The 13772-nt window shown below is 43.4% G+C and overlaps 1 protein-coding gene across 1 annotated transcript in view; it reads right to left on the bottom strand.

Moving 5' to 3' along the window:
• PPEF2 (protein phosphatase with EF-hand domain 2) overlaps positions 1–10470 on the bottom strand; it is a 42331-nt gene extending 31861 nt beyond the window's left edge. Inside the window, exons 1-2 of the mRNA XM_030818446.1 lie at positions 10172–10470; positions 3895–4007 (exon numbers count right to left, since the gene is read on the bottom strand). Coding sequence (XP_030674306.1) covers positions 3895–3949 — 55 coding nt within the window. The 5' untranslated portion in view covers positions 3950–4007; positions 10172–10470. The remainder of the gene's footprint in view (positions 1–3894; positions 4008–10171) is intronic.
• Positions 10471–13772: the final 3302 nt, after the last annotated feature.

Raw genomic sequence — 13772 nt, forward strand, 5'->3', positions numbered from 1 at the left:
GCAGCATCCCTGACAGGTTATACTGCGGGGGTGGGGTGGACATTTTGATACTGTGACAATAGACTGGATGTCAGGACACCTGGGTTCTAGACCTAGAACTGCCCTGACAAGCTCTGTGGTTTCAGACAAGTCATCTGGGGCCTCAATGTCCTCATCTGGAAAAGGGGCGGGGCCAGAAGAAGACTAGGAAAAACAAACAGTAAACAAATACTCAGATGAATGCATCATACGATGTCAGGGGGTAGCAAGTGTTTCCCAGCTCCCATGCTTGCCATCCCCAGTTCCATGATATCCCTGCAGGCTTTAAGCACCCCCGTCATAAGATAGGCAGCACTGACCATGCAGTCCCCAACATGGCCACTGGGCCTCTCATTTTTGCCAGGACCTGTGCTAGGTGACCAGATAGGGCAGGTTAGAGTGTGGAGTTTCATTCTTTATATAAGGTTTAGGACCTGTGGTCAAGTATTGTTGCCAGAGAAGGGAACAGCTGTTCACATAACTAGATTCTTTTTAAGCTCCAAGGCCTAGATACGCTGCTGGTGATGAATGGACTATTTGTGGATAAAGCTGGATTAGAAACCCTGCAGGCTGACTCAGGTCAACCTCATAAATAGTAGACAGATTGATTTAATATATTTAGTTTGCATTAGAGAGATAATAGAATTCTTGCTGATTTTCCTAAGAGGAAAGATGATGATGGCGTGGGAAAAGAGAAGCTAGGAGGAACTTAAAGCAAATTTGATTTCCTATGAAAAAAAATTCATACTACTAGTATTTCCCAAAGGCACTCACTAAATAATAAGTGACAAGGTTGAATCCCACTGACTGACTTCTGTAAAACCATGTTCAGAATAGTGAATGAGGCTGGGCGTGGTGGCTCACACCTATAATCCCAACACTTTGGGAGGCTGAGGCTGGTGGATCACCTGAGGTGAGGAGTTCAAGACCAGCCTGGCCAACATGGTGAAACCTCATCTCTACTAAAAATACAAACATTAGCTGGTCATGGTGGCAGGCATCTGTAATCCCAGCTACTTGGGAGCCTGAGGCAGGAGAATCGTTTGAGCCTGGGAGGCAGAGGTTGCAGTGAGCCGAGATCGCACCACTGCACTCTAGCCTGGGTTAGAGACTCACACACACACACACACACACACACACACCCAAGAGAATAGTGAATGAAAGGTCCAGGGCTGATGCTACAGATTCTTTAGAGATTCCTGGTAAACATGCAGGTTCCTACACCTCACCCTGGACCTGTAACATCAGAATCTCTACCAGTGGAATCCAGGAAGGAATCTGAAGGTTTAACAAGCTCCATACATAATTCTTACTTTAAGGACCACTGAAGAAGATCATGGACATCAATGTTGTCTGCTAACACCTTGCCCTGAGCATTCTATGGCCAGCGCTGCCAATGATGAGACATATGTATTATATCCTCAGTCTTGCTTTGGCTACTCAGGCAGCAGAAGTGGGCAACACCTTTCATTCTCCCTCTTTTTTTCTTCTTCCCAGTTGACTATCTGGTAGGGTGTGGTGGGGAGCTGGCTTGCTTTTAATTGAGATGGGCTCTGGGAAATGCAGGATCTTTTAAGATCCTTTATCCCATCATGTATTTTTAATAGCACAATGCAAAAATAGGCCCCTCTCACTTGGGCCATGTGTAAAGTAAATTATTAGGGTACAAGTTACAAAAACACCTGGGGTGTAAAAACTCTACATATAACAACACTGTGAGAAAATTGTGAACCAAGGCAATGCACAGCAGGGTGTGGGAGAACAGGTAAATTATTTAAGAAAAATAGAACAGAGAACTTTTTTGATGGTTACCCTCTTATTTTTATTATCTTTGTGAATAATATTTATGTCTCTATATACAACACTGATTTAAAGGAAAAAATGATGCCTCTAGGAAGAAGTACCTTTCTCTAATGGAAGTATAAGCTTGCCAAAGGGTGCAATAAGAAGTTAATGAATTATGACATCCCTTTAAGGAAAATAGAGAGCCTAATATCGACTTCCGATAAGAAATGGCATGCTTAAGCAGATGTAGGACTCCCTCACACTCCAACACATTAAAAAAGCTGCATAAAATAAGCTAAATTTCTTTTTAACCAATAGTTGAAATCAAAAGCATTGAAGGGAGATCTCCAGGTGCCAGAAATGAAGACGGAACCCATAGCCAAAGGCAGTTACAGGCATTGAAGTCAGGCAGGCCCTAGGGGAATCTCTACCAGACACATGTCGCAGGAGCTGGGGGTTTAACACCTGTATGGGGATGAGAATGAGTTCTTGTGTTCTGTGCATGGCAGGGAGTGGTAACTGGACTGTCTGTGAAAAGGCAGGAGCTGGGGAAGTTTCTGTACCTTGTGTGATCCAATAAATCTCTGCCTACCAGCCCCTGTGGTAGCATGAGGTGAGCTAACCTAGAACTCAGTGAGATAGGAAGTCTCAGCCTGTGGTGTGTGTGGGTTGAATTCGTGTTATTCACAAGATAAGGAAACCCTGAGCTGAAGCTAATTCCAAAATTGGTCCAAACAAATGACAAACTAGGAAAAAATATTTGCAATTTATATCACAGTTGATATCCCTACCATATTAGAAATGGTTTCACTCAGTCACCCAGGCTGGAGGGCAGTGGCATGATCATAGCTCACTGCAGGCTTGAACTTCTGTGCTCAAGCAATCCTCCCACCTCAGGCTCCCGAGTATCTAGGACTACAGGTGCTCGCTACCACACCCAGCTAATTAAATTTTTTTTTTTCTTTTTTTTTTTTTGCTGGGCATGGTGGCTCACGCCTGTAATCCCAGCACTTTGGGAGGCCAAGGCGGGCATATCACCTGAGGTCAGGAGTTCGAGACCAGCCTGGTCAATATGGTGAAGCCCCGTCTCTACTAAAAATACAAAAAATTAGCTGGTCATGGTGGCACCCGCCTGTAATCCCAGCTACTTGGGAGGCTGAGGCAGGAGAATCACTTGAACCCAGGAGGCGGAGGTTGCAATGAGCCGAGATCGTGCCATTGCAATCCAGCCTGGGCCACGGAGGAAGACTCAGTCTCAAAAACAAAAAAAAATTTTTTAGGTTGGGCACGGTGGCTCACGCCTGTAATCCCAGCACTTTGGGAAGCCGAGGCAGGCGGATCACCTGAGGTGAGAGTTCAAGACAAGCCCGGTCAACATGGTGAAAGCCCGTCTCTACTAAAAACACAAAAATTAGCCAGGCGTGGTTGTGGGCGCCTGAAATCCCAGCTACTCAGGAGGCTGAGGCAGGAGAATCGCTTGAACCCAGGAGGTGGAGGTTGCAGTGAGTAGAGATCGTGCCACTGCACTCCAGCCTGGGCGACAGAGCAAGACTCCGTCTCAAAAAAAAAATTTTTTTTTGTAGAGAGAGGATCTTGCTCTGTCACCCAGGCTGGTTTCAAACTCCTGGGCCCAAGTGAGATTCTCTCATCTCAGCCCCCTAAAGTGCTGGGATTACAGGTGTGACCCACAACCCCTGGCCTATTGTTTTTTAAAAATTGTTAGATTGGCCACTAGAGGGAGCTCATGCTTCCTTCTTCCCACCTCATGACCTTTGGACGTGCTCTACCTTCTGTCTGGAATGTGTTTCTTCCCCTTTTTGCCCAACCTTATTTCATTCATTTGTACCTGGGTAGTTTGGGATCAACCCCAATGGACAACACTAATTCCCTGAGCAAATTTTAATTCTGTCAAATATACTTCAACTGGACATTTTGGTGGGCATGTCACAAGGAGGAGAAGCTGACCTCTGAGAGTTGGCTTGAGGAGCAATGTAAGGGTTTTCTGCTTCTACCCTCAGAACCCCCAACCCTCTCCATGCAATATGGGCTTTGTGGTACCCACTGCTGGTTTGGAAAGTGGGAAACACATACCTCTCTCTGCATTCTGGAAAGCAAAATGATGTTGGGTGGAGGTGCCGCTTCCCATAGTTTAAGCGCAATGCTCCCGGAGGACGCAGCAGATCCAGAGGACAGTGAGCTGTTTGCTGACAAAATGAAGACAGAATCTGTAATAGGAGATTCAGGCAGAGTATTAAATCGGGTGGGCCAAATCGTCTATGAATCATGTGAGAGTATCCTCCCCACCTCTCCAGTCTAAGTGCACAAGATGTTCCTCCCCTGAGAGTTCCCTCCATTTGTCATTCCCTAGGTCTCCCGTTTTCAACCTGTCCACTGCCTTTTCCTTTCAGTCTAGAAACATACTGAACTCTCTTATTTTGCGTTCTCAAAGCAATTCATTCTCCACCTCCTCCTCCCTTTACCTCCTATATTCCTCTGTCACCCAACCTCTCTTGTCTTCTCATCCAGATTTATCTCAAGGGTAGACTACACTTTTCTCTTTACTTCCTCTCAAAATTACCTTTTTCATCCTCACTACTGATCAAAGCCTTTCCCGATGCCTCTAATGTCTTCATCTTTTCAGTCCTTACCTTGCCAGAACAGCAAGGCCATCTGTCTCCATAGGCCACACCTTTCTTTCTTTCTTTCTTTCTTTTTGAGACAGAGTCTTTCTCTGTCATCCAGGCTGGAGTAGTGCAGTGGCGCGATCTTGGCTCACTGCGAGCTCCGCCTCCCAGGTTCACGCCATTCTCACCCCCTCAGCCTCCCAGTTAATTTTGTTTTTGTATTTTTAGTAGACACGGGGTTTCGCTGTGTTAGCCAGGATGGTCTCGATCTCCTGACCTTGTGATCCGCTTGCCTCGGCCTCCCAAAGTGCTGGGATTACAGGCGTGAGCCACCACACCTGGCCAGGCCACACCTTTATTTCAATTCTACACCTTGGGCTTCTGTGATACTAAACTCTTATGTTTGCTCCCATCTTCCTGACTACTTACTCTCTCTGCTTGAGCTCATTTTCCTCTGTCTGTCCCTTAATGTTGGTTTTTATTTGCATTCTAGTCTCAAATATCTCTTGATCTCACGTGGTATATGCTCCCTGGCTGTTTTAATTAACTCTCACATTTCAGCTATCACTTCCTACCTCTTGGATCTCTATCTCCATCCCAGATGATCCCTAAACTTCAGCCCCACATACTCAGCTCCCTGCTAAACACTTTCACTGGGGTGTCTCAGACTCCAAACAGAACCCATCTTCCAGGCCATGTGCAGTGGCTCATGTCTGTAATCCCAGCACTTTGGGAGGCCAAGGTGGGCTGATCACTTGAGACCAACCTGGCCAACATGGTGAAACCTCATCTCTACTAAAAATACAAAAAAATTAGCTGGGTGTGGTGGTGCACACTTGTAATCCCAGCTACTTGGGAGGCTGAGGCAGGAGAATGGCTTGAACCTGGGAGGCAGAGGTTGCAGTGAGCCAAGATATGTAACCACTGCACTCCAGCCTGAGCGACAGAGCAAGACTCTGACTAAAACAACAACAACAACAACAACAATAACAAATCTTCCCTAAAAGCCTCGTCTGCCGAGACCAGCTCGGTTGGGGAGACCCTAATCCAGCGGTGATAGAGGAATTAAAGACACACACACAGAAATATAGAGGTGTGAAGTGGGAAATCAGGAGTCTCACAGCCTTCAGAGCTGAGAGCCCCGAACAGAGATTTACCAACGTATTTATTAACAGCAAGCCAGTCATTAGCATTGTTTCTGTATATATTCAATTAACTAAAAGTATCCCTTATGGGAAATGAAGGGATGGGCCGAATTAAAGGAATAGGTTGGGCGAGTTAACTGCAGCAGGAGCATGTCCTTAAGGCACAGATCGCTCATGCTATTGTTTGTGGCCTAAGAATGTCTTTAAGTGGTTTTCCACCCTGGGTGGGCCAGATGTTCCTGGACCTCATTCCGGTAAGCCCACCACCTTCCAGCATGGGCGTTATGGCCATGATGAACATGTCACAGTGCTGCAGAGATTTTGTTTATGGCCAGTTTTGGGGCCAGTTTATGGCCAGATTTTGGGGGGCTTGTTCCCAACACTCATATCTCTTCTCTCCTTTCTTCAAACTCTGTACTTTAACTACCATGACCTCTGTGTTTTTGCTCTTACCTGGAATGTTCTTTCTATCCCACTTCTCTTAAGCTGGCTAATTTTATTCATTCCTAAAGGCTCACTTTAAGTATCACCTTCCTTAAAGAAGCCAGCTTGACATGCTCCTCCTCTGAGCTCCTGAATATCCTGTTCACATTTCCATCACTGCAATACCATATTACAGTCTTTAATCTTGTATCTCTCTACTATTAGACTGTGAGTTCCTTCAGAGAAAGACTGTAAGCAAATTCATCATTTTATCCCCAGGATTTAGCACAGTGCCTGACATGTAGTAGGGATTCCATAAATATTAACTGAATAAACTTTATGCCTTATTTATTTTTTACTAACACATAATAATTATACGTATTTATGGGATACAATGTGATATTCTGATACATGTATACATTGTGTGATCAAAGCATGGTAAGTGGCATATCCATCACCTTAAACATTTATCATTTCTTTGTTATGAGGACATTCAAAATTCTCTCTTCTAGCTATTTGAAATATACAATGCATTATTGTTAACTGTAATCACCCTACTGTACAATGGAGTGCCGGAACTTATTCCTTCTATCTAACTGTAACATTGTACCTGTTAACCAACTTTCCCCATCTCCTGCTTCCATTTTCCCCAGTCTCTAGTAATCATTATTCTGTGCTCAACTTCCATCATCTCAGTTTTTTTAGCTCCCACATATGAGTGAGATCACGCAGTATTTGTCTTTCTGTGCCTGGCTTATTTCACTTAGCATAATGTCCTCCAGGTTCACCCATATTGTCACACAGAACAGGATTTCATCCTTTTTATGGCTGAATAGTATTCCACTGTTCATATATACCACATTTTCTTCATCCATTCATCCACTGATGGGCATACAGGTTGATTCTATGTCTTGGCTATTGTGAATAATGTTACAATAAACATGAGCATGCAATTGTCTCTTCAAAATACTGATTTCGCTTCCTTTGGGATATACACCCAAAGTGTAGTGGGATTGCTGGATCATTATGCCATATTTCTTTTTATACAACAAAGATGACACTTTCTCTAGTTCTTCTTCAGGAGGTAATGTGAGATGTAGTGACTTAACATCAAGAGTGAATTCCACTTCTTTTATTATTTTCTCTACCTCATTTCTACCCCACTCTCCTCCGCTATTTTTGAAGGTTGTGATACTGGGGATTATCAAAGAGTTGTTGTCTTTTTCTTTGCAAATCAAAATTAAAGTCTCACCTTGCTTATGTTGGCTAGTTTATTTTGAATAAATAACCAGAGGAAAAACAACTGTGATCTCTTTTTGTGTGCAAAACGGTTCCCAGTTCTATGAGATGTCACGAAACCAGAATCTGAGTTTGGGGTAAAGTGAGAAGCCATTATGTCCAAACCAACAAAACTGCTCCTAAATATTTGCACAGTTTCAGAACTAGAAGGGACTTCAGCAATGATTCTGCTTGTCAATGACTCACAAGTTGCTTTGATACATTGGTAACTTGCCTGCATAGCCAAGTTGTGTATTTAAGAGTGTTTGATGTGGGTGAGAATTTTTGATCGTCTTCATACTCAGTTTTGGGCACTTAAACTCTCAGAGATTCAGTTTTCTCATGTATATAACTTCAAGTATCATAAATAATATATTTAAAGTGCTTAATATACAATAAAACCTCAATATATGTTGATGGACTGAATCTGATATCACATTTATTTTAAAATATCAACAACCAAAAACATGTTTTTGGAGGCAGTAAAAGGCATAGTATTTCAATGCTGCATTAATCAGCAGGATGGATACTGATTATTGCTGGGTCAAAGATTGTTATTAAATAAATCCTCTTTTGCCCTTAGGCAACTTTTTTTCTCATGAACTTATAAATTCAAAAATGGTGGCAAAATAAGATGACCTACAAAGAATTTATTGGAGATAGAAATACAGCATTGCTCTAGAGTAAGGAAGTTGATATCTATCACGGGCCAATAAACTATTTAGAACAACCACGAGAGATGAAAGAAATGAAGTCTCCCATCAGGTAGTTGTAACTAACTCTTGGTGACCTTTTGTCACCAAGGACAAAAAGGATATGTTTTCCTATGTCATGTGGAGGGGGGAAAGGTGTACCCAGCTACCATTATAACAGCAAAGGCACATGTGATCCCTGCCTTGGGGCTCCATGGTCTTATCTGTTTCTCTGTTATTTATGGATAAAGGTAACTTCATTACAGGGTTGTTAGGAGTGTGAAGTGAGGTTATATGTGAGGAGTACTTTGCAAATGTTTGTCATTGTCATGAAAAACATAGATAAGGAATTTTCTTAAATGACATCCTCGAAAATCTCTTAAAGTACTTCTCCTCCTCAAATAAAAAGCATCTTAAATAATTATCAGTAAAGAATAGACAAAATACATCATGATGCTTTAAAAACAATGGAATGTATTCCACCATGATAAAGAACAAGGCAAGTCGATATGTAATCATATGAAAAAGGCCCCAAGATATATTGTTACATGAAGAAAAGCAAATTCCAGAAGAGTATGCCTAGTGTGATATCATCTATATAAAAATAGTCAGTAAGTATATAAAAATGAAAGACTATAGACCAAGCTATTGACAGTAATTACCTCTGGAGAATGAGGTTGGGTGAGAGATTTCCATTTTTAACTTACATACTTCTATTATAGCTTTTATAATTAAAAATCAATAAATGATATTTTTCTAATATTTTTACACATACGAAAAATTAGAAAGTGGCTCTGACTAAATAGGTATCACATATGGCTGCTTAAGAGAAGAAGATGGAGTCATTTACAGACAAGCAGAGAACATTCTAGAAATCAATAAGAAAAATGTCCAGACGCCGTGGCTCACGCCTGTAATCCCAGCACTTTGGGAGGCTGAGGTGGGTGGATTCCCTGAGCTCAGGAGTTCGAGACCAGCCTAGCCAAGATGGTGAAACCCTGTCTGTACTAAAAATACAAAAATTAGCTAGGCATGGTGACACATGCCTATAATCCCAGCTACACTATTTGGGAGGCTGAGGCAGGAGAATCGCTTGAACCTGGGAGGTGGAAGTTGTAGTGAGCCAAGATCTTGCCACTGCGCTCCAGCCTGGGTGACAGAGCGAGACTCCATCTCCAAAAAAAAAAAAAAAAAGGGAATGAACAGAAAGGGGAAGTAGAACAATTCTCAAGGGAAAAACTAAAAACATGAAAACTTCATAAGGTCAGCCACAGAAAATGAGCTTGAGGGAGCCCGAGATTGTTGAATCAGCACCTTTGGTAATCACCAGCTGCCTTCTCCCCCCGGTGATTTCCCAAGCTGAGCCATCTCTCCAGGTGATTAGTACATCCACCCAACGTGGGTGAGACCCCTTCTCCTTCTAGAATTTGACTTAGCATCATCAATGCCTTACACTATCATGAAAAACAAAAATTAGCTAGGGATGGTGGTGCAGCATGCCTGTGGTCCCAGCTACTCAGGAGGCTGAAGTTAGAAGACTGCTTGAGCCCAGGAGTTCAAGGCTGCAGTGTGCTGTGATTGCACTTATGAACAGCCACTGCACTCCAGTCTGGGCAACATAGTGAGACTCTGTCTCTTAGGGGGAAAAAAAGGGTTTATCTGTCCACTAAGTGAGCCCAAGAAATCCAGGGCAGAATGGTCACCCAGCACATGAAGAGCTCATCACACAGATAGGAAAGACCCCATCTGGATGAGTTGATAAATAACAGAGGAGCTGTCTTTGACCTTTGTCTCAAAACAACTCTGTATTTATTTCCTAGGTAAAAACGCAAGTTTGTCGCCCTCATGGTCTCACTCATTTCTACTTTAGGCTAGATAGAAAGTTCTTACCTTCTTTTTTTTTTTTTTTTTTTTTTTTTTTTTTTGAGACGGAGTCTCGCTCTGTCACCCAGGCTGGAGTGCAGTGGCGCAATCTCGGCTCACTGCAAGCTCCGCCTCCCGGGTTCACGCCATTCTCCCGCCTCAGCCTCTCCGAGTAGCTGGGACTACAGGCGCCCGCCACCGCGCCCGGCTAATTTTTTGTATTTTTAGTAGAGACGGGGTTTCACCATGGTCTTGATCTCCTGACCTCGTGATCTGCCCGCCTCGGCCTCCCAAAGTGCTGGGATTACAAGCGTGAGCCACCGCGCCCGGCGAAAGTTCTTACCTTCTTTGCTGGGTTTTTTATTTACCATGAGACACAACAAGGCAGAAATCTCTTTAACATGCAGGTGTGATCCCCATCCTTTCTTCAGAGTTGGCTGAGGGATCCCAGGCTGATCTGATTTCTTTTAGACCTACAGAGCCAATAAAGAAGGTGCAGCCCTAGTCTGGCATGTCTTCTCCCTGAAAAGCAATGGTGACATTCACAGCCCTGGCCAAGCATTCACAGTGACAGGGAGGAAAGTTCAGGCTTCTTGCCTCGAAGCAGTAGGCACCCCCTGATGTCAGTCAGATCAGGCCCCCAAGGAGGATTTGAAGGGGGCGATTGCATAGTCAGGGTGTCTCCCATATACCCAAGGAGACGGGTTTTCTAACCGCACCCACGTCAGTCCTAAATCTTCTTACTCTCCTGGATTAGAAGACTGTGTTTCCCAGGCCACGTCTGAGAAGCCTGAGCTCCTTAGCCCCAAAGTAGCAGAGTGCTGACAAGACACAGAGGCCTAGCGGCTCTGGAGTCCAAGGGGAGTCCTTAGCAGAAGCCACGCAGGAGGCATTCTTTGTTGTGGCTGGCCTTTCTGTTTGCAAAGCCTGCTTGAAATATCCTGCCCTTTCTATGGACGCTTTCCTTGGGATATAACCTAACCTGTGGTTAGTCACTATTCTTGGACAACTTACTTTTTCGGTTAATCTAAGATGCTCGTGTGTGTGTTCTGGTAGGTACTAAATGCACCATGGACATTCTCAAAGAAAGTGATATTCTGTTTACTTGTCTATATCTAGTAGGTCAAGTTTGTTAATTACTATTATTATTATTATTATTATTATTATTATTATTATTATTATTTTGAGACAGTCTTGCTCTGTCACCCAGACTGGAGTGCAGTGGCACAATCTTAGCTCACTGTAACCTCTGACTCCCAGGTTCAGGCAATTCTCATGCCTCAGCCTCCCGAGTAGCTGGGATTACAGGCATCCCCGCTGCCACAGCCGGCTAATCGTTGTATTTTTAGTAGAGACAGGGTTTCTCCATGTTGGCCAGGCTGGTCTCCAACTCCTGGCCTCAAGTGATCTGCCAGCCTCGGCCTCCCAAAGTGCTGGGATTATAGGCGTAAGCCTCTACACCTGGCCTAAATTTGTTAATTATGTTAATTCAAATCCTGTTTATCTTTATTTATTCTTCCTGATCTGACCAACTTTGAAAGAGGTATTTTTTTTTTTTTTTTTTTTTTTTTTTTGAGACAGAGTCTCGCTCTGTCGCCCAGGCTGGAGTGCAGTGGCGCAGTCTCGGCTCACTGCAAGCTCCGCCTCCAGGGTTCACGCCATTCTCCTGCCTCAGCCTCTCCGAGTAGCTAGGACTACAGGCGCCCGCCACCACGCCCGGCTGTTTTTGTATTTTTAGTAGAGACGGGGTTTCACTGTGGTCTCGATCTCCTGACCTCGTGATCCGCCCGCCTCGGCCTCCCAAAGTGCTGGGATTACAAGCGTGAGCCACCGCGCCCGGCCTGAAAGAGGTATTTTGAAGATTTCTATGACAAGTACAGATTTAGCAAATTCTCCTTGTATTTGAGTCTTTGCATTATACGTTTTGAAGCTATATAATTAGATATTAAATGTAAACCATGTAAAATTGCCATCGGCAACTGTGTAATTATACATGAAGCCTCATTGTCATTTAACTGTCTTGGTAGAGGGTGACATAAAAATTAAATATCACTCTGCCTTTTAAAATTCTTTTTGCATTGGATTCTCTTTTGTCTGATATTAACGTTTACACATTAGGTTAGTTTTTGTTAGTGGCTGACTGCTAACATTCTTTCTCCAAGTTGACTAAAAGACTGATAAAATCCTGTATTACTGAGAGTATGAGAAAAAGGACCCTCTCCATATACTATTGCTGGGATCATTAAAATGTTTCACTTTTTGGGAATTAAATTAAATTTTAATTGTAATTTATTAAATTACATATTTAAAATATGTAAACCCTTTAATCTAGAAATTATACTTCTAAGTATCCTACAGAATTATACACCCATGCAAAAATCTATATAAGGATTTTTATTACTGTATAATTTGTAATCAGGAAAAGTTGGAAAATAACCTAAGAGATTTTTTTATGTGGTATTACCCATATTTTCTAGTTTCCATATTGATGCTTTGACATTTTGGGGCCTTGTTGACCAGGGAGAGACTACGCCTCCCAGGATTAGCTGATCCCTGAGATGCAAACTAACCAATCTAGAGCTCTACCACCAAATCCCTCCTTTTTTGGACTTTCATACTCAAGGCCATTATCTCTCTACCCTAATCACGCTGACATCATATATCAGACAACTCAGTGCAGTCTACAGTCAGGAGTCAGCTGACACTATTCTGACTAGCTAGTTCTCCACCTGCTTAGCCGCCTTACCCTGCCTCACCCATTCCTTCCCTCGAAAACCACAGTTCTCCTGTCCTCTGCCTGTGACCAACCTCAGTGTTCTCTCCCGTGGCTGTGCAGTGTGACCTCTCCTCTTGGGAATGAAGAGTAATAAGCTATCTTTTAAATGGCAATTGTCCCCTTATCTGTTGGCCTCATCATACCTGAATAAAAATAGAATCTACATTTTAAAACGTTTACGCATTTTTAAACGTCTTAATGAGTACAGACGGCAGTTATCACTAGGGGTACTCATGGGGAGAGTGCCATCTACAAGTGGGGAAGAGAGGCAGAGGATCACATTATGTACTGTTTGATTTATTTTTATATTAGAAATCTGTTACTTGTGTTCTTCTTCTTATTATTATTATTTTTGAGACAGAGTTTCGCTCTTGTTGCCCAGGCTGGAGTGTAATGGCACAATCTCGGCTTACTGCAACCTCTGTCTCCTGGGTTCAAGTGATTCTCCTGCCTCAGCCTCCTGAGTAGCTGGGATTACAGGCATGTGCCACCACACCTGGCTAATTTTGTATTTTTAGTGGAGACGGGGTTTCTCCATGTTAGTCAGGCTGGTCTTGAACTCCCAACCTCAGGCGACCCTCCGGCCTCAGCCTCCTGAAGTACTGGGATTACAGGCATGAGCCGCCATGCCCAGTCACTTGTGTACTTTTTAAAAACAGAATATTTTGAAAGTCACCTCTCTCCATCTGCCATGCAAGCTCTGTAGGCCAAGCCATTTTAATTTAAAAAAAAATTTTTTGAGAAAGGGTCTTACTTGCCCAGGCTGGTATGCAGTGGCACAATCACAGCTCACTGTCGCCTTGACCTTCCTAGACTCAGGCAATCCTCTTGCCTCAGCCTTCCAAGTAGCTGGGACCACAGGCGTGTGCCACCACACTTGGCTAATTGTTGTATTTTTTGTAGAGATGGGGTTTTGCTGTGTTGTCTAGGCTAGTCTTGAGCTCATGCAATCCACCCGTCTCAGCCTCCCAAAGTGCTGGGATTACAGGTGTGAGCTGCTGCGCCCAGCCAAAATTTTTTAAATAAAAATTTTAACTTAATTAATTAATTAATTTTAGGCCAGACGTGGTGGCTCATGCTTGTAATCTCAGCACTTGAAAGGGAGAGGTGGGTGGATCACTTGAGGTCAGGAGTTCAAGAACAGCCAGGCCAACATGGTGAAACCCTC

The sequence above is a fragment of the Nomascus leucogenys genome, chromosome 9 (assembly GCF_006542625.1).
Source record: "Nomascus leucogenys isolate Asia chromosome 9, Asia_NLE_v1, whole genome shotgun sequence".
Lineage (NCBI taxonomy): Eukaryota > Metazoa > Chordata > Mammalia > Primates > Hylobatidae > Nomascus > Nomascus leucogenys.